This window comes from Chiloscyllium plagiosum, unplaced genomic scaffold (genome assembly GCF_037043375.1).
Source record: "Chiloscyllium plagiosum isolate Xiang-an unplaced genomic scaffold, Cpla_swu_hap1 HiC_scaffold_16, whole genome shotgun sequence".
NCBI lineage: Eukaryota > Metazoa > Chordata > Chondrichthyes > Orectolobiformes > Hemiscylliidae > Chiloscyllium > Chiloscyllium plagiosum.
In genome coordinates, this window is record NW_028270154.1 from 19,212,548 (window position 1) to 19,238,796 (window position 26,249).

The 26,249-nt window shown below is 41.4% G+C and overlaps 1 protein-coding gene across 4 annotated transcripts in view; it reads left to right on the forward strand.

Annotated features, from left to right (window-relative positions):
• slc36a1 (solute carrier family 36 member 1) overlaps positions 1-26,249 on the forward strand; it is a 78,579-nt gene that overhangs the window by 35,142 nt on the left and 17,188 nt on the right. For 3 of the 4 annotated variants that reach the window (XM_043703224.2, XM_087995194.1, XM_043703226.2), the window contains exon 10: positions 597-766. In XM_043703224.2, the coding sequence (XP_043559159.1) occupies positions 597-766 (170 nt within the window). Of the gene's footprint in view, positions 1-596; positions 767-23,813; positions 24,110-26,249 lie in introns of those variants that run through there. The other variant, XM_043703231.2, reaches the window with a different exon arrangement.

Consider the following 26,249-nt stretch of genomic DNA (forward strand, 5'->3'; position numbering starts at 1 on the left):
GATGGAATCAGATCCTTCAGACCAACAAGTCCATGCCGACCAGGCTTTCTAACCTGAATTCATCCCATTTGCCAAACCAGACCTAGCAGTTCCTCACATCCCCTCTTGGTACTGGGGGAGAAAGCTGCTCTCAGCCCTAGGTCCCCTCCTGACGGGGCAAAATGGTGGCTTGCTCCTGGCCACTCCCTTTGCCTCCCTCACTCCCAGACTTTGCACCCCTCTATTCCGCCTAAAATCTAAGTGAGACTCCTATTGTACATTACTCTTCCATCAGGTTAAAATGGAGTAAGGGCAGAAAGTAACATTGAATATTTCAGTGCATGCTATGCTAGCATGAAGATGCATGTGGAAGGTTGTTACATGTTTGGAAGGATGAGATAATGTGGAAACAGCAATATCTGTCACAAATGAAAAGGCAGATTGCCCTTGGTGTCTTTCTCTTGCATCTTAATGTTGTACTGGTTGCTGAATGGCGTGTACATGGGGCGTAGGATGTGGTGGGGGCGCGGGGAAGAAAATAGAAAGTTTGAGGTCAAATATGATAGCATATTTCGAATCACTCCAGCCTTAAATTGTGTGCAAAACTTTTCTTCTAGGTTGTACCAGTCTGTGAAGATTTTGTATTCTTTTGGAATCTTCATCACCTACGCTGTCCAGTTCTTCGTTGCAGCAGAGATAATTGTCCCAGTTTTTGTAGCCAAGGTCTCAGAACGCTGGGAGTTGTGGGTTAACTTAGCTGTTCGAACCGTTCTAGTAATAATTACCTGTAAGTACATTTCTTTTTTGTTGGAGGGCTAAGCTTCCAAAATGTTTTACTGTTCTTTTCAGCTTCCGTTTTGTTACCATGGATTAGGCAAACAGAAGCAGCTTTTGACGCTTCATTTCCATGCAATACAAAGTATAGAGTTATATTCCGAGCATATCTTCAGGCAAGTGCTAGGATCACTAATCCAAAAGAACACTGTTTACAAAACAGTAGAACACCACTGCAAGTAGTGGAAATATGAAATAAAATCACATTATTAGAAGTACTCAATAGTAGGCAGCTTTGGTGGAGAGAGAAAATAACAATGTTTCAGTTCTGAGGCTAGATTGTTGATGCAAAAAGTGTTCCTGTAACGGATTTTAAACAAATGCAAAAGTAGGAAAATTGGACATGAGGGGTTTGGAACAAAGCTAAGGTGTGTTAGTGTGGAAAATCGAGGGTGACTTAATGGCAAAAAGAATGATGGTGCAAGGTAAGTGAGGATAGTAATGAGGCAGGTTTACATTTTGGATCATAGAATCATACAGCACAGAAGGAGACCATTTGACCCATCGTGTCTGTACTAGCTCCTGAAAGAACTACCCAGTTAGTTCCATTCTTCAACCCTATCTCTCTAGCCCTCTGAATGTTTCGCTTGCAAATATATATCCAGCTCTCTTGAAACCTCCAGTGAAGTTCACCACCACCACTGACCCAGGCAAATCCTAGTGATGATGAAGTTTCTCCTCATCTCACTCATAGCTCACACCTCGTTAGTAACATACCAAGTGGAAATAGAGTATTATTCTTTACTCTGTCAAAATTGTTCATAATTTTGAGCACTTCAATAAGATCACCTTAACCTCTTCTCCAAGGAGAATAAGCATAATTTCTCATTTTTTTTGCATCTAAAATCGCTCATTCCTGGTATCATTCTAGTAAATCTTCTTTTGAATGGTCTCCAAAATTAAGGTGCCCCAGAACTGAGCACAATACTTCAAATGTCTTCTGACCAATGATTTGGCGGAGTGTAGCATCACTTCCTTGCTTTTATACTGTCTCTATCTATAATACCAAGGATCTTTTAAGCGCCTTAACTACTTCAACCTGCCGAGCCACCTTCTGAGAATCATACGTGTGACCCTTCAGGTTGCTCTGCTCCTGTACGCCCCTCAAGATTGTATTGACTCTATTGAGTCTTCATTTTTTTTCTACCAGAATGCATTACCTCAATTCTCCGAATTGAAAGTCATCTACCGGGTGTCTATCCATTTGTCTAACTTATCAATGTCCCTCTGAAGACCGTATAGCTTAGTGTCATCTGCAAATTTAGAGACTTTGCCTTCAACACCCACCTCCAAATCATTTATGTAATTCAATATAAGGAAGGGTCCTAGCACTGGTCCCATGCGATCACCACCTACAACTTGTCTCGAGTTTGAGAAATGTACATCTATGCCAATCTTCTGTTTCCTATCTTTTAGCCAAATTCTAATGCATGCTGCCAAGGCCCCATCAATTCCAAACATTTCTAATTTGCTAACCAACTTGCCATGTGGCAGCATTTCAAAAGAAGGATTTTGGACAAGGTGTAAATGGGAATAGAAGAATCCTTACTGATATCTGTTCCCTGATACCGTAAGAACCGTAGTCATGATCTGAATTTGTTGAACTCGAGTGTGCTGAGGTACCAGTGCTAATTTGGGATTTTGGTGCAGAGGGGCAAGAAGATATGGCTTTTGCATTTTTTTCCCCAGCCTCCAGCTAATGACAGTTTAAGGCTTTATTTGGTGAGCACTTAGATGGTAGTTAATTTTTTTAAAGATGCTGGAATGCATCAGCAGTTTCCCTAGTGCTTCCTACTTTTATTTTAGACATCCATCTGCAATTTAGGTTATGGGTGACGTTTGTTAAAGATATTTCCTTTAAATGTGGGCAGTAATTATAACTGTTCTAGGGAGATACAAGTATTTAATTCAATCTATAGATTATCAAGCTGAAGTATCACCTTGTAAAACAACTGAATAATGCTTCTGAAATCTAATTAAGCAAGCACCATAAAGATAGCAGGGTGAGTGATGTGTTACAGTTATAGCATGTAGAAGCTGGGGGATATCAATGTGATCCACAGCAACAGCATCTGTCTTAAATGCCTGAAGCGTGAGGAGTGTTGCTCCGAGTTGATGTACGGGAGTCAGTTTCGAGCATTCTCATGCACTATGGAGGCAATCATACCTTTGGGGTTGGTACTTCAGATTTGGCCCATCATCGGGGCCTTGGGGACTGAGGCAGATATAGAAATCCAGAAGGTAGAAGTGCAGGAGTTTCAGGCCTTACAATTATCTACTATGATCAAAGTTCTTGCAACTTATGTTAACGTGAGCAGGACTGGATGGAGGATAAGCAAATTGTTTATAGCATTGTGATGTGGAAGTCATTCAAATGGGATGGTGCAAAGGAATGTAATTATAGTAGGCACCAGCTTAGTTAGGGCAATACTATTTAATCAGCTGGAAGCATGAGTCCTAGTGGCTATGTTGTCTGCCAAGACGGTATCCCTGGGGCTGGAGAGGAGCTTGGAGTGTAGAGAAACAGTTAGGTTGTGGTCCATGTGGGTGATGACAGCACAGGTAAGGCAAAGAATAGAGGTTCTGATAAGGAAGTATGAGTAACCACAGGCCAGATATAAAATCAGAAATGTAGAAGTAAAAATCTCTGGATTTGCTAACTGAACTGCAAATAAATTGTTGTAGGATAAGTACTTTTGACACAATTTAATGTTTAGCTCAAACATTGGACACTGAGAAGGAGGTTTCACTGTGTGAATCACTGGGACCAGTATTGGCTGCCCTGTTAAGATGACCTTCCCCTGAACTATTCTACGATCAGTCTACTAGCAAATCATAATTGGGCTGTAGAGAGGAATTTTAAACTAAGGAGTGGAACTTAGGAGAGGAATTTCACAAGGGCAGATTTTGAAAATTAGGAAAGAACAAGCCACAAGTGTAGGATCGCAATGCAGGAAGTCATAACCAGATTGTAACAGGAAAGACTGTATGAACAGGTTGTGCGTAATCATTGCATTAATCAATTTATGACCATGCCAAGAGGGAATTGTGTGGAAAATTCTGCACTTTCAAAGTTGACAAAACACCCTGACTTCCAAATAAGCGCAATAAATATGAGCAAATGGGATAGAATGCACGTATACTGGTGCATATGTGTTTTTTGCATATGTACTGTTTTCAGGATGACAGTAGATGTTCATGTATAGTTTTGGGTGGGTATTTAAAGAAAAAAAAACAAAAGCATTGATGTTCCTTACCAAAATGACTCAAACTTTAATTAAATTGCAAAGAGGCATTTCCACAAATGGGGGCTGTAATGGGGAGGAGTCTGCGGTTGGGCACTGTGCAGGAAGACATGATCTAGACTTTTTGGAATGACGTTAGGCAATGCTTCTTGACATGCAGGGTGTTTAGAAGTTTGGAATTCAATAGCCAACAATTAGTGCCATGTGACATTTTGTGAATTAATTGTTAAAAATCTTTATGGTTTACTGTTAATGTTGGTTTGAGAGAGCTCAAATGAAATGCCTTGGGATGTTTTGCTACATCAAAGGCACTACCTGGCCCCATGTTGTTAAATCAGTAGCTAGAATTTCTCTTGTGTGGAAGTTTGTATGCAAAGTTGAACAAGTACTTCTTTCAAATACTTTGGTTCAATGTCAGTTTATAGGAAATCTGAATTATTCTCAGTATGCATTCAACTTTATAAGCATCAGTTGGATACTCTTAATCCCAGCTGTAATGCTATAGCTTTTGGCTATCATTGTCATTCTTAGTTGATTAATTCGTACAATATCTTGCCAAGTACGCTATAGTGAACCGTTAAAGATCTAGAAAACAATCAACGGTGCACCAGATATGTCTGGCACATCACTACAGTTACGATGTTGATGGGGCTCAGCATTACACACAACTTGAAGGCTTTAAAAATCTGCCCTGACTAATTAGGGAGGTTGGGAATCCATAAACAAAATCTTCGACCTCCAGTTTTCAGGCATATCTGCATTGCTGACAAGACGGTCCTTGTAACTATTGGTATAAGTTTTTAGTTTTTTTTTCCATTTTTTACTTTTCTTATTTCATTTGTGGAACATAAGAGACACTGTCTGGGCTGCCATTTTATTACTCATCCCTATTTGCGTTTGAAGGTTGTGATCTGCCTTCTGTAATCGCTGCTTTAATCAGCTGGTGTGTGTTGGGAGGGTTCGGGGTGGGGTGAGAATAAATTAGCCATAAAGAGTATACCATCAAAATATGGCATTCGATAAAGTAGAGATGTAATGTGTTGATCTTGTTAATAAGATATACTTGGTCTGTCCCTCTGCCTGAAAAGACAGCAGTTTTCGTACACTTTTGTGGAATGTTTCATCAGGTTGTAATGAAGTTGAATAAAGAACCCCGAAGAGGGATTAAGATTTGATGCAGAATTTATTGTGCAGAGGGAATTAGTACATTCCTCATAACTCGTCTAAATTGCTTTTCCTACTTAAGATGTCTCTGCATACTCTTTCAAAATGTAAATGTACAGTCCCAACTGTGTTGCTGTCTTTAGAGGTTTTGCTTGGTAAACGTTGGTATATATTTTGTATATTTAAGAAACCAAGCAAATAAGGTCCATTTTTAGCTAACGTCAACTTGAAAAGTTATAATGTGGTCTCAACCTATTACAAAATAAAATGGATAGCCTGCATTTAGTCTTCATTTGTAAAATGAAAGCTCTCATTAATTAGTTGAAATTGTTATTTATCTCTTTATTGTTTGGATGTGCTACCTCATGTCATAGATTAGGGACATATCTGATTATCAATTTGGTGTATGTGGCAGTGTTCAAGATATATAGGGCAGCAGGTGAATTTTCCTCTTAAGCAGCACACCCCAAAAACAAAAACCATGGAAAATTGATGAGTGTTGTTAAGAAGATGTATGATGCTTTGGCTTTTATTAACAGGGGGATTAGGTTTAAGAGACACTTTAAGAGCTTCAGCTCTATAAAACTCTGGTTAGAACTGGAATATTGTGTCCAGTTCTGGTTGGCTCATTATAGGAAGGATGTAGATGCTTTATAGAGGGTGCAGAGGTGATTTACTAGGATGCTGCCTGGATTGGAGGGCTTGTCTTATGAAGAGAGGTTGAGGGAGCTGGGGATTTTCACACTGGAGAGAAGAAGGAAGGAGGTGACTTGATAGAGGTGTACAAGATAATGACGGGCATAGAGTAGATAGCCAGAGACTTTTTCCCAGGGCAGAGATGGCTGTCATGAGGGATCATAATTTTAAGGTGATTGGAGAACGGTTTAAGGGAGATGTCAGAGGTAGGTTCTTTACGCAGAGAGTGGTGAGTACGTGGAATGCACTTCCAGCTGTGGTGGTAGAGTCAGAGACATTAGGGACATTTAAGTGACAACTGGGCAAGCAGATGGACGGCAATAAATTAAGGGGTGTGTAGGTTAAGTTGGTTTTAGATTAAGATAAATGTATGGCACAACAACATGGCCTGAAAGGCCAGTACTGTGCTGTACGGTTCTATGCTCTATGTTCAATCATCTGAGACAACCAATAAGAGGAACATCTTTCTCCTTAGTGAAAGTGGTTGACTCACTCTTAACTGTTCTCTGAAATGGCTGAACAAGCCACTCGAATCTATCAATTGCTACTAAGTCTAAACAAAGAAATGAAATGAAACTGGACAGACCACCCAATATTGACCGAGACACTGGAACATTCAATGGTGAAACCAGTCAATCCTGCAAAGACCTTTTTTAGTAACATCTGACGGCTAGTGCCAAAATAGGGATAGCTGTCTCAAAGATTAGTCAAGCTACAGTCTGATATTCTGTCAGGCATAATTCCATAGGTATGCTTGTTCCAGATACGATTGTCGCCATCCCTGGAAATGAACTATCCCACTGACAGGACAGACCCCACAAAAGTAGTGGCACAGTGGTATGCATTTGGGAGGGAGTTGCATGGGAGTCCTCAATGTTGGCTCCGAACCCCACAAAGTCTCATGGCTTCAGGTCAGACGTAGGAAAGGAAAACACCTGCTGATAACCATGTACTATCCGTCCTTGTTTGATGAACCAGTGCTCCTCTACTTTGAACATTTGGAGGAAGCACGGAGGGTAGCGAGAGTGCAAAATGTGCTCTGGGTGGGGAATTTCAATGTCCACTGCTAACAGTGGCTTGGCAACAGCACTACTGATGGCTTGTAAAGGTCATTGCGCAGCCAGGGTCTGTGGTAGGTGGGGAGGGTACTAACAAGCGGGAAAAACATACTTGACCTTATTGTCAATCTGCCAAATGCAGATGCATCTATCCATGACAGTATCAGTAAGAGTAACCACCACTCAGTCCTTTTGGAGATGAAGTCCCAACTTCATATTAAGAATGCCCTCCATCATGTTGTGTGGCATTATCACTGTACTATATGGGACAGACTTTGAACAGATCTAGAAACTCAAGACTGGGCATCCATGAGGTGCAGTAGGCTATCAAGTGCAGCAGAATTCTACTTCGCCACAATCTGCAGCCTCATGGCCTGGCATATCCCTCCATTCAGCTATTATCAGTAAGCCGGGGCATTAATGCTGGTTTGATGGAGAGTATGCCAGGAGCAGCATGAGGCGTACTTAAAAATGATGTGTCAGCCTGGTGAAGCTACAGAACAGGATTACTTGCAAGTCAAACAGCATAAACAACAACTGATGGACAGAGCTAAGCGATCCCACAACCAACAGAACAATCTAAGTTCTGCAGTTGTGCTACATCCAGTTCTGAATGCTAGTGTACAAATAAACAACTCAGTGGAGGTAAGACTCCAAGAATATCCCCATCTTCAATGATGGAATAGGTCAGTGCAAAATCTAAAGCATTTGCAGCCATCTTGAGACAAAGTGCTAAGTGGATGGTCCATCTCTGCCACCTCCAGTGTCCCCAGTATTACAGGTAGTAGTCTTCAGTCAATTTGATTTATTCCATGTCATTCAAGAAATGGTTCAAGACACTGGACATTGCAAAGGCTGTGGGCTCTGACAATATTCTGACAATAGTACTGAAGACTTGTGCTCAAGACCTTGCCACTCCTGTAACCACACTGTTCCAGTACAGTTGCGTCCCTGGCATCTAGCCGACAATGTAAAAAAGTATATGTACTATGCACAGCATGACAAATCCAACCTGGCCAATTACTGTCCCATCAGATTACTCTTCATCAGCAGTAAATTTTTGGAAGATGTCAACAACAGTGCAATTAAGCAGCATCTGCTCAGTGATGCCTGGTTTGGTTCTGCCAGGGACGTTCTGCTCTTGACCTAATGACAGCCTTGGTTCAAGTGTGGATTCTAGAGGTAAGGTGAGAGTGACAACCCTTGACATCAGATGATGGGGTTAGGATTAACCCATATTGCATTTGACAGGGTGGCATCAAGGTGCCATAGCAAAACTTTAATGAGTGGGTATTTGGCAAACTGTCGCTGGTTGGAATCTAACCTGGCACATCATGGGGTGATTGTGGATTTTGAAGCTCGGTTATCTCGGTTCCATGTCAACTCTACAGGAGTTTCAAGGGAGCTTCCTGGACCTAACCATCTTCAGTTGCTTCATCAGTGACGTTTCCTGAAGAAGGGCTCATGCACGAAACGTCAATTCTCCTGCTCCTTGGATGCTGCCTGACCTGCTGCGCTTTTCCAGCCACACATTTTCAGCAGCTGCAACAAGATCTAGTCAATATTCATGCTTGAGCTGACAAGTGACAATAACACTTGAGCCATGCAAAGGCCAGGCAATGACCATCTTCAATAAGAGACAATCTTATCACCAGCCCTTGACATTCAATTGTGCTACCATCACTGAATCCCCCCCATAGCAAACCCACAGGGTTGCCATTAACCAGAAATTCAACTGGACCTGCCACATAAACACCACTACAAGAACAGATCAGAGGCTAGAAATTCTGCAGTGAATAATTCACTTTCCAACTTCCCAAAACCTGTCCAACATCTACAAGGCACCAGTCAGGAATGTAATGGACAACTCCCCATGCCTGGTTGGGTGCAGAAGATTGATATCATCCCAGACAAAGCAGCACGTTTGACTGATACTACACTCATAAGCAACCACTCTTTCCTCTACTGACATTCAGTACCAGCAGTATGTATTATCTACCAGATGTACTGCAGAGATTCAGTAAAGATACTTTGTACTTTCCAAACCCATGACCACTTCCACCTAGAAGGACAAGGACAGTGAATACATGGGAAAATCACCTCTCCAAGCCACTCAGCATCATGATTTGGAAATGTATTGCCATCTCTTCACTGCTGGGTCAACATCCTGGAATTCCCTTCTTAATGGCATTGTTGGTCACCTTACAGCATGTGGACTGCAGTGGTTGAAAAAGGAAGCTTACCATCTTCTCAAGGGCAAATAGGGACAGACAAAAAACTTGCTGGTCAACCAGAGTAGCCCACGTCCCATGAGTGAATATTTTTTTAAAAAAGTGACAGATTCTGTGATCTGGTCTTCTAATCGCATGCTGCTTTCCTCCTGTGCTTGAAGCTGTTGAGGTGGGTGTGGTGAAACGGTTAAAAATTATGTCCCAATACATGTGTGAATCTAACCGGAATGGAGGTGTTGCTTAGTCCCGTGTGAATCTTATTACACACCCCCCCGTGTGAATCTTCTTATCTGTATGTAACCAGAATGGAATGTGTTTTTTAGCCTTGCTCTGCTGTTCACATGAATGTTTATATCTGGAAAAGAGTATATCAGCTGGAAAAGTCTCCAGTTCGGTGAGTCTGCTCCGGGGTTACGTTTAACCGCCGAGCGTGGGTTGTTGGCAACCGCTCTACGAGAACTGACGGCTCCCAGTTCCGGTAACATGTAGAGTGAGTATAAGCCAGACCCGTTGTATGAGACCTGGTTGTGGCGACGCTGCGGGGAATAAAATGCCCATATTCTAGCAGACTCGCCTCTTGGTCGTTTGTTCTGTGTCAGACTACTCTCCTACGAACCTGACCTTGAGAATTTTTTAAAACAGTGGGGTAAGAAAAAGCTTGTTGAAGAGTGGTGAGCAGGAGAAAATTGGTGAATGAGGATCTCAATTTCAGGGCTGAATGTTTGGATGGAAGAGAAACCAGGAAAATCAAGAGCAGTAGATGTGATCTATATGGACTTCAGTAAGGCATTCGACAACGTTCCCCATGGGAGACTGATTAGCAAGATTAGATCTCGTGGAATACAGGGAGAACTAGCCATTTAGATACAGAACTGGCTCAAAGGTTGAAGACAGGGTGATGATGGTGGGTTGTTTATCAGACTGGAGGCCTGTGACCAGTGGAGTAACACAAGGATTGGTGCTGGGCCCTCTACTTTTTGTCATTTACATAAATGATTTGGATGTGAGCATAAGAGGTACAGTTAGTACGTTTGCAGATGACACCAAAATTGGAGGTGTAGTGGCAGCGAAGAGGGTTACCTCAGATTACAACAGGATATGGACCAGATGGGCCAATGGGCTGAGAAATAGCAGATGGAGTTTAATTCAGATAAATGTGAGGTGCTGCATTTTGGGAAAGCAAATCTTAGCAGGACTTCTACACTTAATGGTAGTGTCCTAGGGAGTGTTGCTGAACAAAGAGACCTTGGAGTGCAGGTTCATAGCTCCTTGAAAGTGGAGTTGCAGGTAGATAAGATAGTGAAGAAGACATTTGGTATGCTTTCCTTTATTGGTCAGAGTATTGAGTACAGGAATTGGGAGGTCCTGTTGAGGCTGTACAGGACATTGGTTAGGTCACTGTTGGAATATTGCGTGCAATTCTGGTCTCCTTCCTATCGGAAAGATGTTGTGAAACCTGAAAGGGTTCCGAAAAGATTTACAAGGATGTTGCCAGGGTTGGAGGATTTGAACTATGGGGAGAGGCTGAACAGGCTGGGGATGTTTTCCCTGGAGCGTCGGAGGCTGAGGGGTGACCTTATAGAGGTTTACAAAATCATGAGGGGCATGGATAGGAGAAATAGACAAAGTCTTTTCCCTGGAGTCGGGGAGTCCAGAACGAGAGGGCATAGGTTTAGGGTGAGAGGGGAAAGATATAAGACAGACCTAAGGGGCAACTTTTTCACGCAGAGGGTGGTACGTGTATGGAATGAGCTGCCAGAAGATGTGGTGGAGGCTGGTACAATTGCAACATTTAGGAGGCATTTGGGTGGGTATATGAACAGGAAGAGTTTGGAGGGATATGGGCTGGGCGCTAGCAGGTGGGACTAGATTGGGTTGGGATATCTGGTCGGCATGGGTGGGTTGGACCGAAGGGTCTGTTTCCATGCTGCACATCTCTATGACTCTATGAAGCATGACCTCACTGTGGAAGCTGCATGTAGGGCAATAGCTATTTCTGTTGAATTGTATGCCAGGTGTGTGTCATTTTGGGGTGCGGAGGGAGTGAAAGAGATGTTGGTAACGTGTTGTCCTGCTCCAATTAAGTACAGTGATGTCTCGAAAATGAATGGCATAATGATGTTAAGTGTGGAATGCTAATAAATTCTTATTTTGCTTTTTGAGAGTCCAAATATGTCATTACATTCCATAGTTATGTTGACAATATTACTTTGTGACAGGGTGACCTTATAAAGAAGCCTCTGAACGCTGAAAAGGGGCCCTGAGAAATTCTACAGAACATTCTAGTTTTGGGAGCTGGTGTGAAAATAATTTGACTCAATTACAAGGACCACCAAAAAGACCAAGAAAATGGAAATCCCTGTGCAATGATTCTTTTGTTGTTTTAAAGGGGTGTGAGGTAGAAAATTTAAGTTTTGTTTTTAAAGGCGAGACCAGAAGAGGAAATTGTAAAATAATGGATCATTCAGATGAACTTGTCAAAAGCAGGAAATAAGATATCAAATCAAACATCTTCAAATTAATTGATACCTTTTAAAGTAAACAAATAGATGCATCAAAACTCAATGTAAATTAAGTTTAAAATTTAAAAAAGTAAGCTTCCAATTCTGCTAATACTAAAACACAAATGTAGAAATTGTGGGGGAGATTAGAAATAATAAATGAAACATGGGATGTGAAAATAGATTAAAGCAAGTAGAGCTTAGAAGGGATAAATGGAACATGGGATAAGACGAGATCAAAGGAAATGGCTTTTAAGACTAAAGATAGATTGCTCATATGGAAACAGGATTAAATTTTTAATGGATTTTACAAATAGTGGAATTTCAAAGCTTATAAACATCACCAGAGGTTGATTAAATTGTTGTGTCCTGATGACTGTTGAGGCAATCAATTGAGCAGATACTTTACATAGAAGTTTAGCATTTTGAAGGATTAACCAGGGACTGTATAAACCAACTAATTTATTAGAGGTCAAATATATACATGAATCTGACATCTAATACAGTTCATTAAAAATGAGATGTTTTTGTACTTGTTCTTTGAAGTGACCAAGTGGAGAGGTAATAATGTGCAGTATTTGAACCATAAATATTAGATAACTCTAAGGAAGCTGGTTGCAAAAGTCAGTGTTTAGTATAGTGATATTTAATTTGATTTGTTATTGTCACATGAATCAAAATGTTACCAGATGAATCATACTGTATATATATCAGGGTAATAAAATGCACAATATTGTGTTGCAGCTAGAGAAGGGTGCAGAGAAAGATCAATTCTAATGACATTTTTAAAAATCTATTGGTGCGTGTTTTCAAATGTTTTTGTATCTGCTACTCAACGGAAGAGGGTGTAAGAGAACATAACCAAGGTGGGTAGATTGCAACGTAGACAAGGATTGAACTGTTAGAATAGTAAATGGCAAATGGGTTCACTGCAAAGTCCATCTTTGTTAGTAATAAGGTTGCTTATACAGAACATGAGGACAATATTGATAATTTTATTGCATGAAAATTACAATATATAGGAAGGTGCAAAAAACATGAAGTGGGCAGACAGGTGATAAATTTGCTGCAGAGGTTATTAGGAAGGGGGAATAAAAAAAAACTATTCTGTGCACTCAATGATGTTTAAAGTTTGCAGGTGAACAGACGTATTTTGAGTGCAGATGGATACAAATGATTGTATTTCAGTTTGTATCAACAAGCACCTAAATTGAAAGTGAAATGGTGAATTTGAATAAAGCAGTGGCTAGACCACAGCATTGCAGTTCTGGACATTCCATTGTAGAAAGAACGTAAGGTAACATGCTACATAGATTCATCAAGATATTTGGGATGAGAAAATGTAGTTGAGATTAAAAGTGTGATGCCCATTTGTAGCATGAAGATGGTGGAAGTCTGAGTTTTAAAAAAAACAGCTACGGGGAAGCAAACACTTTATCCAGTGTCTGACTGTTTTCAAATTAGGAAGAGCGGTGATAGATGTTTCTTAGTGCAAAGATTTATCGGAGCATGAAGTGCATTGGCACAGTAATTGAGATAGAAACAAGTTCTTCAAATATTTATTCACCGGTTTGGTTTGTTTTTTTGTAAAAAGGGCTTAAACATATACTGCTGAGTCGTGACAATAATCTAGTTTGCTCTTGTGTACAGTGGGCCAAACTTCCATGCTGCAATTCCTCAATGTTCCTACATTTGATAACATCTGATGTAAGCATTTTGTCTTGTCTTCTCTTGCCATACAGTATAGTTAGAGCAGTTAGTGAATGTTACCAATGTGATAACATTTAATGAAGTACATGTATCCAGAAGGAAGTTCTGTCTACTCCATATTGACTGGAAGCATTGTAGCATTGAGCTGATGGCAAAAATCAAACTCTACCAGGTCATTGTCCTAAACTTGCTGTATGGTGCAGTACTCTGGATCTGTTGTTAAGATCGGGAACACTACCAAAGAAACCTGACCTCCATCATGAGGGTCTGATGGCAGGATCACAAATCATGAGGTGGTTTGTTATCCTGGATCCAAAAGCATGACGACTACCCTCCAACTTGAATGGGCAGGCCATCACTACTGCATGATAACTGCACAATCTGTAACCAGATCCTCTATTGCAGAAACTCAGAAAATGGCATCAAAGGATGTCAGTACAAATGATAAAGGGGTGCCCTCGACAAGGGTTTTAGAAACATCTGTATTGCAGATCATCTCTTGGAAAACTACTGCAGCTGGCCAGTCTGTGTTCAGTGTATTCTCAAGGACCATCTATACCAACATCCAGTAAGAGGGCATGAGAGTGGTGCAGCTGCAGAGATTTCTCTAAATACCAGTGATGACATTGTGTACTATTACTTTTGTGAATGTCCATGCTGATCCAACTTTGGGCTAATCGTTCGTGGGAGAGCATGAAAGATGATGAAATTACTTGGATTTTAAAATTGAGGGATGCGCCAGGAGGCATAAACACTGAAAGGTCACCATGTGAGTTAGTGAGTGAGATAGGTTTTAGCTAAACACTTGACTTCACAATTTACATGTGATAGTTCCCGTGGACCTGTTCAATATCCTAGATTGTTGAAAGAGGTGATTATGACGAGTGCTTTGCTCGTCATCTTTCACGAATCTAGAGATTTGAGAATTGTGCCTGTGGGTTAAAAGGGCTGCATGTGTAACCCTACTATTTAAGAAAGGGGGAGGGGAGAACACTGAACTGCAAACCTGTTAACCTGATGACAATAGTCAGGAAAATTCTAAAACCTGTTATCAAAGATGTGATAAATGAACCTCTATGTCTAAGTGCTCAGATTTGGGCAGATTCAGTATGGGTTTACAGTGGGTAAATCCCATCTGACAAACTGGGGAAATTTTTTAGGATATTAGAAGCAGAATCAATAAGGAAGAACTAGCCAGTGTGATGTATTTTTGGATTTTGAGTATTTCAGTAAGGTCCTATAAGAGTCGGTAAAGGAAATTTGACCACTTGGTAACATTGAGATGAATTGAGCTTTAGTTAACACAAGGATAACCGGGTCGGATTAAATGTGTTCTTCTCCAACTGACAGGCTGAGACTAGTGAGCTATTCTAAGGATCTGTGCTTGGGCAGTTTATTCCCAATTTACATAATTGATTTGAATATGGTGCCAAATGTACTATTTCAAAGCTTACAGATTACACGTTTAGATAGGAATGTAGTGAGATTGTTATTAGGAGCCTTCAAGTATTTGGACAGACTGAGTGAAAAATCAAGAAAATGGTTTATCCTGGGGGGTAGGTTTGCTAGCACTCTTCGGGGGGGTTTAAACTAATTTGGCAGGGGGATGGGATCCGGACTTGTAGTCCAGCAAGTAGGTTAGCTGTTTGTCAGGATGCCCAAGACTGTAGGGAGGCTGTGGAGAAGGTAGCACTGACAGGGACTACTTGCGGACACAGAGATGGGCTCAAGTGCGTATACTTCAACGCAAGGAGTATCAGAAATAAGGTGGGTGAACTTAAGGCGTGGATCGGTACCTGGGACTATGATGTTGTGGCCATCACGGAAACGTGGATAGATGTGGGACAGGAATGGCTGTTGGAGGTTCCTGGTTACAGGTGTTTCAGTAAGATTAGGGAGGGTGGGAAAAAAGGAGGGGGGGTGGCATTGCTAATTAGAAATGGTATAACGGCTGCAGAAAGGAAGTTTGAGGGGGATCTGCCTCTGGAGGTAGTATGGGCTGAAGTCAGAAATAGGAAAGGTGCAGTCACCTTGTTGGGTGTTTACTATAGGCCCCCCAATAGCAGCAGAGATGTGGAGAAACAGATTGGGAAATAGATTTTGGAAAGGTGCAGAAGCCACAGGGTCGTAGTCATGGGCGACTTCAACTTCCCAAATATTGATTGGAAGCTCTTTAGATCAAGTAGATTGGATGGGGCGGTGTTTGTGCAGTGTGTCCAGGAAGCTTTTCTAACGCAGTATGTAGATTGTCCAACCAGAGGGGAGGCCATATTGGATTTGGTACTCGGTAATGAACCGGGACAAGTGGTGGGCTTGTTAGTGGGTGAACATTTTGGTGATGGTGACCACAATTCTGTGACTTTCACCTTGGTTATGGAGAAAGATAGGTGCGCACAACAAGGTAGATTTTATAATTGGGGGAAGGGAAATTACGATGCTGTAAGGCAGGATTTGAGGAGCATACGTTGGGAGCTTAGGCTGTCAGGGAAGGATGTGGTGGAAATGTGGAACTTTTTCAAAGAGCAGATACGACGTGTCCATGATATGTATGTACCTATCAGGCAGGAAAGAAATGGTCGTGTGAGGGAGCCTTGGTTGACGAGAGAGGTTGAATGTCTGGTAAAGAGGAAGAAGGAGGCTTACATAAGGTTGAGGAAACAGGATTCAGACAGAGCAGTGGAGGGATACAGGATAGCCAGAAGGGACCTGAAGAAAGGGATTAGGAGAGCTAAGAGAGGGCATGAAAAATCGTTGGCGGATAGGATCAAGGATAACCCCAAGGCATTTTATGCGTATGTGAGAAACCTGAGAATGACGAGAACGAGGGTAGGTCCGATCAAGGACAGTAGTGGGAGACTGTGTATTGAGTCGGAAGAGATAGGAGAGGTCTTGAACAAGTACTTCTCTTCAGTATTTACGAACGAGAGGGACCATATTGTAGAAGAGGAGAGTGTGAAATGGACTGGTAAGCTAGAAGAGATACCTGTTAGGAAGGAAGATGTGTTGGACATTTTGAACAACTTGAGGATAGACAAGTCCCCCGGGCCTGACGGGATATATCCTAGGATTATGTGGGAAGCAAGAGAGGAAATTGCAGTACCGTTGGCAATGATCTTCTCGTCTTCACTGGCAACGGGGGTGGTACCAGGGGACTGGAGAGTAGCGAATGTTGTGCCCCTGTTCAAAAAAGGGAATAGGGATAACCCCGGGAATTACAGGCCTGTTAGTCTTACTTCTGTGGTAGGCAAAGTAATGGAAAGGGTACTGAGGGATAGGATTTATGAGTATCTGGAAAGACACTGCTTGATTAGGGACAGCCAGCACGGATTTGTGAAGGGTAAGTCTTGCCTTACAAGTCTTATTGAATTCTTTGAGGAGGTGACCAAGCATGTGGATGAGGGAAGAGCAGTGGATGTAGTGTACATGGATTTTAGTAAGGCATTTGATAAGGTTCCCCATGGTAGGCTTATGCGGAAAGTCAGGAGGCATGGGATAGAGGGAAATTTGGCCAATTGGATAGAAAACTGGCTAACTGGTCGAAGGCAGAGAGTGGTGGTAGATGGTAAATATTCAGCCTGGAGCCCAGTTACAAGTGGAGTTCCGCAGGGATCAGTTCTGGGTCCTCTGCTGTTTGTAATTTTTATTAATGACTTAGGTGAGGGAGTCGAAGGGTGGGTCAGTAAATTTGCAGATGATACGAAGATAGGTGGAGTTGTGGACAGTGAGGAGGGCTGTTGTCGGCTGCAGAGGGACTTAGATATGATGCAGAGCTGGGCTGAGGAGTGGCAGATGGAGTTCAACCCTGCCAAGTGTGAGGTTGTCCATTTTGGAAGAACAAATAAGAATGCGGAATACAGGGTTAATGGTAGGGTTCTTAGTCAGGTGGAGGAACAGCGGGATCTTGGGGTCTATGTACATAGATCTTTGAAGGTTGCCACTCAGGTGGTTAGAGTTTGTAAGAAGGCCTATGGAGTATTATCGTTCATTAGCAGAGGGATTGAATTCAAGAGTCGTGAAGTGATGTTGCAGCTGTACAGGACTTTGGTTAGGCCACAGTTGGAGTACTGTGTGCAGTTCTGGTCGCCTCACTTTAGGAAAGATGTGGAAGCTATGGAGAGGGTGCAGAGAAGATTTACCAGGATGTTGCCTGGAATGGAGAGGAAGTCGTACGAGGATAGGTTGAGAGTTCTCGGCCTTTTCTCGTTGGAACGGCGAAGGATGAGGGGTGACTTGATAGAGGTTTATAAGATGATCAGAGGAATAGATAGAGTAGACAGTCAGAAACTTTTTCCCCGGGTACAACAGAGTGTTACAAGGGGACATAAATTTAAGGTGAAGGGTGGAAGGTATAGGGGAGATGTCAGGGGTGGGTTCTTTACCCAGAGAGTGGTGGGGGCATGGAATGCGCTGCCCGTGGGAGTGGTAGAGTCGGAATCATTGGCAACCTTTAAGCGGCATTTGGATAGGTACATGGATGGGTACTTAATCTAGGTTAGAAGTTCGGCACAACATCGTGGGCCGAAGGGCCTGTTCTGTGCTGTATTGTTCTATGTTCTATGGTCGTATGGAGTAGTTGCCCAAGTATTCACTTTTTGGTAGAAATAGCAGGCAGAATTTTCTTGAATGGAGAGAGATTAAGGAAATGTTCATGCTCTTCTTGGATGGCCTTGTTCATAAATCTTGAAGGCTAACATGCAGATGCAGCAAACAATTAGGAAGGCAAATGTCATTATTGGCCTTTACTGCAAGGCGATTTGAGTAGGGGAGTAATGATATCTTAGTTCTCCAGAACCTTCTTTTAATGAGACCATGCCTAGCTGTTGTGTACAGTTTTGGTCCTCTTTCCTAATAAAGGAGTTGCTGTACTTTGTGCAGCAGAAGTTCATCATACTGATTGCTGGAATGGTAGGACTATCCTAGGTGGAGAGATTGAAGAAATTAGGCCTGTACTCTTTAATGTTTAGAAGTGCCATGACCAAAAGAGTAACCCCAGATGGCAAATGTATTGAACTTTTGATTGCAATGAATTTTTAAGAGACGTGTTACATCTGAAAAATTGCCTGTGGATGTAAATTTAGTGGCTGTCTGGGAGGAGATCCCTAGTTACCACCCCTAATGAGATGTCAAGGAGCTTTCAAAGGGATAGACTTAACGAGGGAGAAATCCATTACAAACTAAACTTAATCTCTTGGGAGCTATCTCAGACTGAACATGGCTAGAAAAGACAGTAGTATAGACAAAGTACTTATTTTATGACCTCCCCTTCCATGATCATACAGTGGATTAAAAGCTAATTCAACCCTGGTGGTCATCGTGATTTGAGGGGCAAGTGTGTGCCGGTAGGCTGAGATACTCACTTGTATTAATCTAGGTTCAAATGCTAGTGTGCTGTGACGGTCACAGTTGAAGAAACACATAATCATTCCTGGGTTGAAAGTAAGGGGCACACTTGCTCTCAATGCTGAAAGGCGGCAAGCTAGTCAAAAGGAATTGGGATAAAAAAAATCTCCACAAAACTGCAAAGCCAGGAATCTCGAAACTGACTATTCAACTATCAACATTTACTCTCTATCCGGTCTTCTCAAATGACCCGTAGAGACTAATCCATACTATTTGGATTTTTTTTTCCAGTTTGGATGCTCATTCCTTCTGTGTTAAATGTTATTATTTCTTCTAATTTAAATAAATAAATTCACTCTTGTTAACTCAAAGCCTGATTAATTGGCTCCTTTTAAAATTTATTTGGTCAGGGAGAAATTATCCACAAAGAAGATGATCCTTCCGTAAATTTAATCTTGTGATCAAGCTACAATAATGTTCACATTCTGAACATTTGGGTCTTCTGACTGGAACCACAATAACCTGGGGAATTTCTTTTTTGGGGGTGAGGGTGTACTGTGTTCTTAGTAATTATAATTTCACTAAGTTGCTCACTTCCTTCTTTCTAATTTTGAACTATTACTGGAGATTTTATATTCTTCACAATGAAGATATAACCAAATATTTGTTCATTTCATCTGCCATTTCTTTATCTGCTGTTACCTCTGTCACTTCTTGGAGGACCAACTCACTTTTTGCTTACTATTCACCTTCGCTGTCACAATCTCTGAAAACTTTTGCAATCAGTTGTTTCTACCTGTTTTCCTGTCATACTCTTAACGTTTTTCCTCTTACTGCTTTTTAGTAATTCTCTGCTGTTCTTTTATATTCTGTCCAATCATCTGGCCTGTCAATTGGCTTTGCATAATTGGACCTTTTTACTGAAGTTTTTTTTTAGAAAAAGCATCAATCTTTTCTTTATGGTGGGAACATACTTATTTCAAACACTTTGAAGCATCTCCTTCAAGTATCTCATTGTTGCCGATGTGAATACTGAGTCACAATTAATTAGAATGGATGGCTTTGAGGTATGTAGGGAAGAGGTGTTGGAAATTCTGAAAAGGGTGAAAATAGATAAGTCCCCTGGGCCTGATGGCATTTATCCTAGGATTTTCTGGGAAGCAAGGGAGGAGATTGCAGAGCCATTGGCCTTGATTTTTATGTCCTCGTCTACAGGAATAGTGCCAGAAGACTGGAGGATAGCAAATTTTTTTTTAGATTAGATTAGATTACTTTACAGTGTGGAAACAGGCCCTTCGGCCCAACAAGTCCACACCGACCCGCCGAAGCGTAACCCACCCATACCCCTACATTTACCCCTTACCTAACACTACGGGCAATTTAGCATGGCCAATTCACCTGACCTGCACATCTTTGGACTGTGGGAGGAAACCGGAGCACCCGGAGGAAACCCACGCAGACACGGGGAGAACGTGCAAACTCCACACAGTCAGTCGCCTGAGGCGGGAATTGAACCCGGGTCTCTGGCGCTGCGAGGCAGCAGTGCTAACCACTGTGCCACCGTGCCGCCCATGAAATGTGGTTCCCTTGTTCAAGAAGGGGAGTAGGGATAACCCTAGTAACTACAGGCCGGTGAGTCTCACTTCTGTTGTGGGCAAAGTCTTAGAGAGAATTGTAAGGGATAGGATTTATGAACATCTGGATAGGAATAATGTGATCAAGGATAGTCAGCATGGTTTTGTGAAGGGCAGATCATGCCTCACAAACCTTATTGAATTCTTTGAGAAGGTGACTAAGGAGGTGGACGAGGGTAAAGCGGTAGATGTGGTGTATATGGATTTTAGTAAGGCGTTTGATAAGGTTCCCCATGGTAGGCTATTTCAAAAAATACGGAGGTATGGCATTGAGGGTGAGTTGGAGGTTTGAATTAGGAATTGGCTGGCTGGAAGAAGACAGAGGGTAGTAGTTGATGGTAAAGGTTCATCGTGGAGTGCAGTTACTAGCGGTGTTCTAAAAGGATCTGTTTTGGGACCATTGCTGTTTGTCATTTTTATAAATGACCTGGAGGAGGGGCTAGAAGGTTGGGTGAGCAAGTTTGCGGATGATACGAAAGTCGGTGGAGTTGTTGACAGTGAGAAAGGATGTGTCAGGTTACAGCGGGATATAGATAAGCTGCAGAGCTGGGCAGAAAGGTGGCAAATGGAGTTCAATGTAGCTAAGTGTGAGGTGATTCACTTTGGTAAGAGTAACAAGAAGATGGGGTACTGGGCTAATGTTGGATACTTGGTAGTGTGGATGAGCAGAGGGATCTTGGTGTCCATGTACACAGACCTCTGAAAGTTGCCACCCAGGTAAATAGTGCGGTGAAGAAGGCATATGGCGTACTGGCTTTTATTGGTAGAGGAATTGAGTTCCGGAGTTCTGAGGTCATGTTGCAGTTGTATAAGACTCTGGTGCGGCTGCATCTGGAGTATTGTGTGCAGTTTTGGTCACCATACTATAGGAAGGATGTGGAGGCACTGGAACGGGTGTAGAGGAGGTTTACCAGGATGTTGTCTGGTATGGTAGGAAGATCGTATGAGGAAAGGCTGAGGCACTTGGGCCTGTTTTCATTGGAGAAAAGAAGGTTTAGGGGTGACTTGATAGAGGTGTACAAGATGATTAGGGTTTAGATAGGGTTGACCATGAGAACCTTTTTCCACGTATGGAGTCAGCTATTACGAGGGGGCATAGCTTTAAATTAAGGGGTGGTAGGTATAGGACAGATGTTAGAGGTAGATTCTTTACTCAGCGAGTCGTGAGTTCATGGAATGCCCTGCCAGTAGCAGCGGTGGACTCTCCCTCTTTATGGGCATTTAAACGGGCATTGGATAGGTATATGGAGGATAGTGGGCAAGTGTAGGTTAGGTGGGCTTGGATCGGCGCAACATCGAGGGCCAGAGGGCCTGTACTACCTGTATTTTTCTGTGTTCTATGTTAAATGTCTGTCATCAATTTATATGTTGAGTTTAGTGTCCAAGTTCACTTCAGCTCATGTAGTTGTCTTTATTCAAGTCTCGAATACTAGTCTTGCATCCACACTTCATCTTTTTCAATCTGGATGTAAAATTGAATAATATCCTCAATTATACCGACAGATGCCTTTATTCTCAGGTCATTTGTTCATTACATAGAATAATACAGCGCAGAACAGGCCCTTGAGGCCTTGATGTTGCGCTGACCTGTGAACTAATCAAAGCCCATCCCTCTACACTATCCCGCTGTAATTCATCTGCTTATCCAAGGACTGTTTAAATGCCCCTAATGTGACGGAGTTAACTACATTGGCAGGCAGGGCATTCCACGACCTTTCCACTCTGAGTAAAGAACCTGCCTCTGACATCTGTCTTAAATCTGTCACCTCTTAATTTGCAGCTATGCCCCCTCGTACAAGCTGATGTCATCATTCTAGGAAAAAGACTCTCACTGTCTACCCTATCTAATCCTCTGGTCATCTTGTATGTCTCTATTAAATCCCCTCTTAGCTTCCTTCTCTCCAACGATAATAGATCCAAGTCACTCAGCCTTTCCTCAAAAGACCTTTGCTCCAGACCAGGCAACATCCTGGTAAATCTCCTCTGCACCTTTTCCAATGCTTCCACATCCTGTAATGGGGCGACCAGAACTGTACACGATATTCTAAGTGTGGCTGCACTAGTGTTTTGTACAATTGCAATATGACATCACTGCTCTGTTTATAGAATGTTTTTATAACAATATCTTCAAAGCAATTTACCCACTAACCTCTTGTCCAGTATCTGGTTCTCTGATCTCCATGTCTGGCAGGTTCTTCCTGAAGCTTGCTTTCATTTGATTTTAGTATCTTGTTACAAAATAATGAAAAGTATTGTGTAGTATTTCCACATTCTGGCGCCATCTTTAAACACAAATAAACCAAAACATAAAGTATAAAGGCAGAAACATGAAGGAATTTTTAAAAATGTCCAACTTGGCAGTACTTCTTAAATGCTCTGTCATGGACTTGGTGGCCAGGCACAAGTCCCTTTGCGCTGTTGCCATCCTTCAGTGCAATCTCACCTCCACTGCCTTTGCCACTGAGTCCTTGCTGGACCTTGCCAGTGCAGCTGCCGGGTACCAGACTGGTCTAAACTCTACTTTATCACTACTTGTCTACTTAGACCCCACCTTTTTGATGCAGCCACTGGGTCTGTACCTGGCTCAAAAATGCCTCCATGAATCTGCACTGAAAGCAGACTTGTCATGCATCAGCACACTGATCAATATGCACTGAGTTTCCCAGAGACTGCACGGTTCAGTGGGAATGTTGAAATAATTTTGAACTCCTCATCCAGACTATTATTGTCCATCTAGCTTTCCCAGTTTGTATGTAGGCAAGGGATTGCACATTGAATAGAATGACCTGAGGAAGTACAGAGGACCAGAGGGTACTTGATGTTCAAATTCATAGACCCTTGAAGGCAGTATGTCAGGTAGATAAGATGGTTATGAAGGCTACTTGCCTGTATTAGTGAAGGCATTGTGTACAGTAAACAAGGTGGTTATAATAAAGCCAAATATAATGTTATTTAGACCACAGCTAGAGTACTGTTTGCAGTTTTGATTTTCTGGGCTGGAGAAATTAATTCATGAAGAGAGCCTAGATAGGCTAAGGTTGCTTTCCTTAGAGCAGGTTGAGGGGGAAAGCCTGTTTGAGGTGAACAAATTTATAAGGAGTATAGATCAGGAAAAACTTATGCTGTTTATAGAAGTTCAAAATCAAAGGAGCACTGTTTTAAGGTATGGCACAGGAGATTTTCAGGATTTGGGAAAACCTTTTCCTTCAAGCAGAAGGTGATGACAACTGGTACTTGCTGCCTAAAAGAGCGGTAGAAGTGGGAATGCACAGAAATTTTTTTTAAAAATTAGGCAGCATTTCAAATGTCATAGGCTACAGCCAAGATGCTAGAAAATGAGATTAGAATAAATAGATGTTTGAACAGCACAGACGTAATGAGCTGAAGAGCCTCTTTATGGACTCATGCTTTGTTAATCCAGATGGAATTAGACCGGTTTACCCTAAGGGATATGTGACTGCCTTCTGGAACAATGCTCAGATATCTCTCCCCTTCTCTGATGCGTTACCAAGTCTTCAAGTCAGCCTCCAATTCAGAAACTGTGTGTTGGAGTTCCGTTGGCTTCAGACATTTGCTGCAGACGTATTTGCCCTCAATCACTTTTGTGTCCAGAAAAATCCTACATTTCACAGATCCAGCACATTGTCTCACCATTGTCTGTCTGTAATTCATTAAATTTCATTTGTCAATTTACTCAGTTGCATAAAACTGTTATTTTTTACCACTAGTTTGGTACATTTATTACAACTGCAAATTAAAATGTTCCTTACTCCAAACAGTTTTAGGTGTCAAAATTGTTTTGGTGCTCTTTATTTATAAATCTTCTGAACTTGACCATCTTAAGCAATTCATGTACATGGCCCCCTTACACCAAGCACTTCGTACCCAATCCATTTACCAGACACCTGTTGAAAATTCTGATTAGAAGTAGTGAATGAATTTATTAGCATCTGGCACCTAATGCTATAAGATTAGCTTTGAACAGTTTGAAGTACCTAGTCTCTTGATGTCTTAAGACTAATGGACTGACTTGAAGTCCTTTTCTGAGATTGGGGTCCTATTTTCATAGTATGATTTTAATTGCTCATTAATTCTTCAGCTTATTGCTATTTTTGACACCAAGACAGTGAAATATTAGTCTCATACATTAATGGCAGTGCACTTCAAATTAAAATTCTAGGTTATATAAAATTTAAATAGTTGTTCAAAGTTTGTTTTTAAAACCATCCAGGTCCTAATTCTATCAGCAGCTGAAATATAAATGGAGAGGAACTCCATCATTGAGTTGCTGCATGATGTAATGGTAATGTCAGAGGCCCAGACTAATGTTCTGGGAATGTGTTGGAATCTCATCATGGCAGATGGTGAGATTTGATTCCAATAAAAATCTGCCATTAAAAGCTAGCCTAATATAGACTATGTAACGACTATTGATAATTGAAAACCCCATCTGGTTCACTAATGTCCTGTAGAGAGTGAAATTTGCTATCTTTGCATGGTCTGGCCTGAATGTGACTCAACATTCCACAGCAATGTGGTTGGCTCTTAGGGTTGGGAAATAAATGCTGGCCTAATTAGCAATGCCCACGCCTAATGTTTTTTTTTAAAAGAAAAGTGATATAATTATTTGCATAGTGGTACTTATAATTTACTGATTTGCATCATGTGTGGAACACCTGCAAAAGTTTTGCGTTTTAGTTTAACATCTAGGTCAGGCAGCAAATCATTCCAAACTAATAGGAAAAGAAGCATTGAAGATTGTATACAAAGTGTCTGAGTTACCATGAGGCTGTTAAGATGGGATACTTACATTGGAGGTAAGGAAAACTGACCCATGTAGAAAATTCCTTTGAGGTATAACATCTTATCTAGTAGTTATAGATGTAATCTTGTGACAGTTGTTCCACATTTTGCACTGATGAAGATCTGCTTATATATAATAAGCCATATTTTAAATTTCACAGGTGCATAAGGAATGCTCTGAAATTATATTTGTTACATTAATAAAGTGCCTCATGCCTATTTGTTCATGGTTTTGCTGGTACATATGTATTGTCGTGCATTATTAATTGTTCTTGTCAGCATGTAATCTCAGGATTATTGGAGTTGAGTTCCTTAATTTAACTGCACTCCTTTGTGTTTAACGGGGCATTTAGTCATTGTGGGTTTTCATTTTATGTTTGACTTCACTCCGTAGTGATGGCTGTAATATTTGGTTCATACATTTGTGTTTTGTATTAGCTTATTTTCGCCTCCTTGTCCTGTACTGACACAAATTAAGATCTCATTTAAAACCCTTACACCAGAGTGCAGATCAATGTGAGCCAGAAAAGGTAAAAGTCCCAATCCACAAATCCTATAAATCACTAAGCCACTTTTTAAAAATATAGCTATGCTTTTGGGCATTCGTCATAAAAGGTTATTAATGCTCTGAAGCAGGTTAAGTGAATGTGCAGGATATTTGAGCTTGAACTTTGGTAAGAAATTTGGAAAACAGATCAAGAGGAAAAAGCTTTGTGTTACTTTGGAATTGTGTAGAACTTTAAACTTGAAACTGAGCCAGAAGCAAACTATTGGCTTCCCCTAACTTTGGACTTGTAATGAAATAAATGTATGGAATATATGTTGGTTTATATGACCAACTTACTGAGAAAGATGGCTATTTAGAACTGAAATTGATCACAAGGCTTTTTAAAATTTATTAATTTACAAGATGGGGGTGTTGCTGAAATTACCCTTTAAGCGGCTTGCTAAGTCGTCACAGGGCAGTTGAGTTTACCACGTTTTTAGGGTCTGGAGTTGTATTTGGATCAGACCAGGATGGCAGATTTCCTTCCATGAAAGACATTAGCGAAGC